Source organism: Microtus ochrogaster, chromosome 5 (assembly GCF_000317375.1).
Source record: "Microtus ochrogaster isolate Prairie Vole_2 chromosome 5, MicOch1.0, whole genome shotgun sequence".
NCBI classification, from domain to species: Eukaryota; Metazoa; Chordata; class Mammalia; order Rodentia; family Cricetidae; genus Microtus; species Microtus ochrogaster.
The window spans coordinates 44,950,528-44,954,442 of NC_022012.1; the positions used below are offsets into that span (position 1 = coordinate 44,950,528).

Genomic DNA, 3,915 nt, shown 5'->3' on the forward strand with positions numbered 1-3,915 from the left:
GGAACGGGTCACCATCCCAGGAACACACAGGGAATGGGTCACCATCCCAGGAACACACAGGAACGGGTCACCATCCCAGGAACACACAGGCAGCTCCTAGGGGAGGTGAGGAAGTTCCAGGAAGGAGCTGAGGAGCCATGAGGGAGCAGAGGGATAAGTGTCTGTTAACAAGAATTTCAATCCAAGGTGTCCTCAAGCAGACTGAGAGACATGTCAGAGGAGAGATGTCCCTTTCCACGTGATGGGAGCCCAGAAGGGTGACAGGAAGCTTCCTGGCACACCAGTGTGGGATTCTATAGGGAAGAGCCTATACGGGAAGGGCAGCCCAACTCCTGGGCTGGAGAGTTTAGGGTAGAGAGTGGGACGTGACAGTCATACCCTGAAACAGGTAGGGACTGAGGGATGTTGGGAGAACCTGGCAGATGGGTCCAGCCTTCCCATGTTAAATAGGCACCTCCGCTGTTTGTCTGGGTCTGAAACTTAGCAGGAACATGTTTTCTAAGGGCTGGTGAGGTGACCGAGCAGATAAGGACACTTGTCTTCAGGTCTGACAACCTGAGTCTAATCCCCTGGACTCACAGGATAGGAGAGACCCAATTCCTGGAGGTGTCTTCTGGCCTCTACAAAAGCACTCACAACCATCCACTCTCGCACATGTAGTAAGTAAATAAATGTAAAAATCTTTAAAGTTTTATGACAACTGGATACAGATAGAAGACATGGACCTGCATTTTGCATGGAGGGGACAGTAAATGTTAAGTACCTGCCCCTGTCTTGGGGTTTTACTTTAACTAACAAAACTATTTCTTTTTTTTTTTTTAAAGATTTACTTATTTATTATGTATACAACATTCTGCCTCAGTGTATGCCCGCGTACCAGAGGAGGGCGCAAGATTTCATTACAGATGGTTGTGAGCCACCATATGGTTGCTGGGAATTGAACTCAGGACCTCTGGAAGAGCAGCCAGTGCTCTTAACCTCTGAGCCATCTTTCCAGCCCCCACTATTTCTTTTTTTTTAAATAAATATTCTATCCAAATTTTTAGTTAAAAAACGATTGGGGCTGAGCAGTGGTGGTGGACACCTTTAATACCAGCAGTTGGGAGGCTGACAGGCAGATCTCAGTGGGTTCAAGGCCAGCCTGGTCTACAGAGTGAGTCCCGAGACAGCCAGGACTGTTACACAGAGAAACCCTGTCTCTAAAAACAAAACAAACAAAAATATCAGTCCTTGGAGCTAGAGAGATGGGTCAGTGATTAAGAGCACTGGCTACTCTTCCAGAAGACCCAGGTTTGCTACCCAGCACCTACATGGCAGCTCACAATTGCCTATAAGTCCAGTTCCAGGGGATCCAACACTCTTCTAGCCTCCCTGGGCACCATACACACATGTGGTCCACAGGCATACATGAAAACAAAACACTCATACACAAAAAATAAAATATTCAGTCCTGTAACTAACAAAGCTCTCAACATCAGGGTCCATTCTATGGAACTTAAAGCAGTTGATCTATCAACTGAACATCCCATGATTTCTGAGATCCTTGAGGGGAACTGTGGTGGTCTGAATAGGAATGGCCCCCATAGGCTCATGTGTTTGAATGCTTAGTCATTCATGAGTGGCACTACTTGGGAGGGATTAGGAGGTGTGGCCTTGTTGGAGTAGGTGCGATCTTGTTGGAGGAAGTGTGTCACTGGGGGTGGGCTCTGAGCTTTCCAAAGTCCAAGCCAAGCCCAGTGTCTCTCTCTCCCTGCTGCCTGCAGATCTGGATGTAGAACTCTCAGCTACTTCTCCAGCACCAAGCATGCCTGTATGCCACCATGCTTCCTGCCATGACAATGGACTAAACCTCTGAACTAAAAGCAAGGCCCAGCTAAATGCTTTCTTTTGTAAGAATCGCCCTGGTCATGGTGTCTTTTCATAGCAATAGAGAGAAGAGCTAGTTCAGGAGTGACCAGTAATGCTCCCCCAACTGCCATTGGATTCTTCACCTCTTCTTTGACGGTGCCAAACTCGGGATCCAGTGCTTTGAAGTGGTACCGGTGAGTCCCTTCTCGATCAATAGCTGCTTTAAAATCCTTCAGTGTCACCTCCCCCAACCTGTAACAAAAGAAGAGTGTATCAAAATAGCCCGCTAATCAATAGGCTGGAAAGGCAATGTGTTAGCTTTTAATCCAGGCCCCTGCCAAAGTCAATAGGCAGAGATAGCATGGCTTTAATACTAGGTCACGACTCCTGATAACCAATGTCACTAAAATAGCAGAGGTTGGGCAACCACTAAGAATGACTGTGGCATCATACCTCAGGTGATCAGAAAGCTTGAATTCATTACTTTTGCTTTTTTTAATCTGAAAATAAGGTATTTAAAATAAAATTTGTAGAATAACCATATGTAATACACTTAAGTTTTCTGGGTTTCTACCATGAGATAATAGTCCAGTTTCCTTAGGATGATAAAGTTAAATTCAGCAGGTAGGGTTTGTTTGTTTGTTTGTTTGTTTGTTTTTGTTTTGACGGGGTCTTACTTTGTGCCCAAACTTGCCTTGAATTTGCTATGCCACCTAAGGTGACTTCAAATTAACAGCCCTGTTTTAGGCCTCCCAGGTTCTAAGATTACAAGTATGTGCCACCCAGCTTAAGGATCAGCAGTTCCTCTGGGTTGAGAAAGCTTGCTTCTGCCCAGTCCAGTCCATATGAGCAGACTCTGAGAGAAGAACCTCAGCCTCTCTCAGCCGTTGGTTCTTGGGTTTACTGCCTTACGCATTGCAAGCAAGCACACTACCACTGAAGTACATCCCCAGGCCCCTTACGGTGGATTTATTTCACTGGGAGAAAGTATACTGTACTGAGGTTCTTGAACATTTTCCACATAAATTCTTACAGGCAGGAGTTGCCATCATCATTAGCACACAGTAATAAACAGTGACAAGTAAATGCCCAAGAGGCCATGGTAGAAGTCATGGCTACCAGAAGGAGCTGTTTTGAATACTTAAACAGTTTTCACAACGTTGGAGCATATTTGTATAGCTATGGGGACAAGAAGCACAATTTCTGTTCCCGTGGGGCCAGGTGTGGTGGCCCTTGGGAGGCAGAAGCAGGTGGATCTCTGTGAGTTCAAGACAAGGTCTTGTTCAGGTCAGCCAGAGCTACAAAGTGAGACCATGTCTCAACAAATTAAACAAAACAACATATGATTATTAATTCCTGTGCCTATCAGTAGATCCTGCTTGTCCTTAATAATGCCATTGGTTTCCAGGTGCGGTGTGCACACCTTTAATCCCAGTACTCGGGAGGCAGAGGCAGGAGGATCTCTATCATCTGGGTGCCAGCCTACACAGAGAGTTCTACACAGAGAGTTCTAGGCCAGCCAAGGCTACATAGTAATACTTTGTCTCAAAAAACAAAAAACACCCCCAAACCTGACAAATTAGAACTAGAATCTCTAATGGCCTGGGCTTTTCTTTCTGCAAAAGCTGCTCATTTGGCAGTAATGGTTTCTCTTTCTTTCTTTCTTTCTTTCTTTCTTTCTTTCTTTCTTTCTTTCTTTCTTTCTTTCTTTCTTCCCTCCCTCCCTCCCTTCCTTCTTCCCTCCCTTCCTTCTTCCCTCCCTTCCTCCCTCCCTCTCTCCTTCCTTTCTTGTCTTTACAGTGAAGTAATGACTTGAGCATCTCACCTCTTTGGTATGTTGACCATGAAGGGCGTGAGTGACCGGTCAGTGAAATAGAGCACTTTAGTGCAGGTGCTGCTGACGGCTGGAGAACTCTGGGAGTGAGGCAATGCTGCAATCAGAGACTCTGGTTAGAACATTCAGTTTGATCCAACTATTCCTCCTTTTGTCTTTGATCCAACTATTCCTCCTTTTGTCTTTGATCCAACTATTCCTCCTTTTGTCTTTGATCCAACTATTCCTCCTTT

General features: G+C 45.5%; 1 protein-coding gene across 7 annotated transcripts in view; it reads right to left on the bottom strand.

Annotated features, from left to right (window-relative positions):
- Dixdc1 (DIX domain containing 1) overlaps positions 1 to 3,915 on the bottom strand; it is an 83,115-nt gene that overhangs the window by 3,755 nt on the left and 75,445 nt on the right. For all 7 annotated transcript variants that reach the window (XM_026778991.1, XM_013346281.2, XM_013346279.2 and 4 more), the window contains 2 exons: positions 3,674 to 3,779; positions 1,992 to 2,100 (listed from right to left, as the gene is read on the bottom strand). In XM_026778991.1, the coding sequence (XP_026634792.1) occupies positions 1,992 to 2,100; positions 3,674 to 3,779 (215 nt within the window). The remainder of the gene's footprint in view (positions 1 to 1,991; positions 2,101 to 3,673; positions 3,780 to 3,915) is intronic.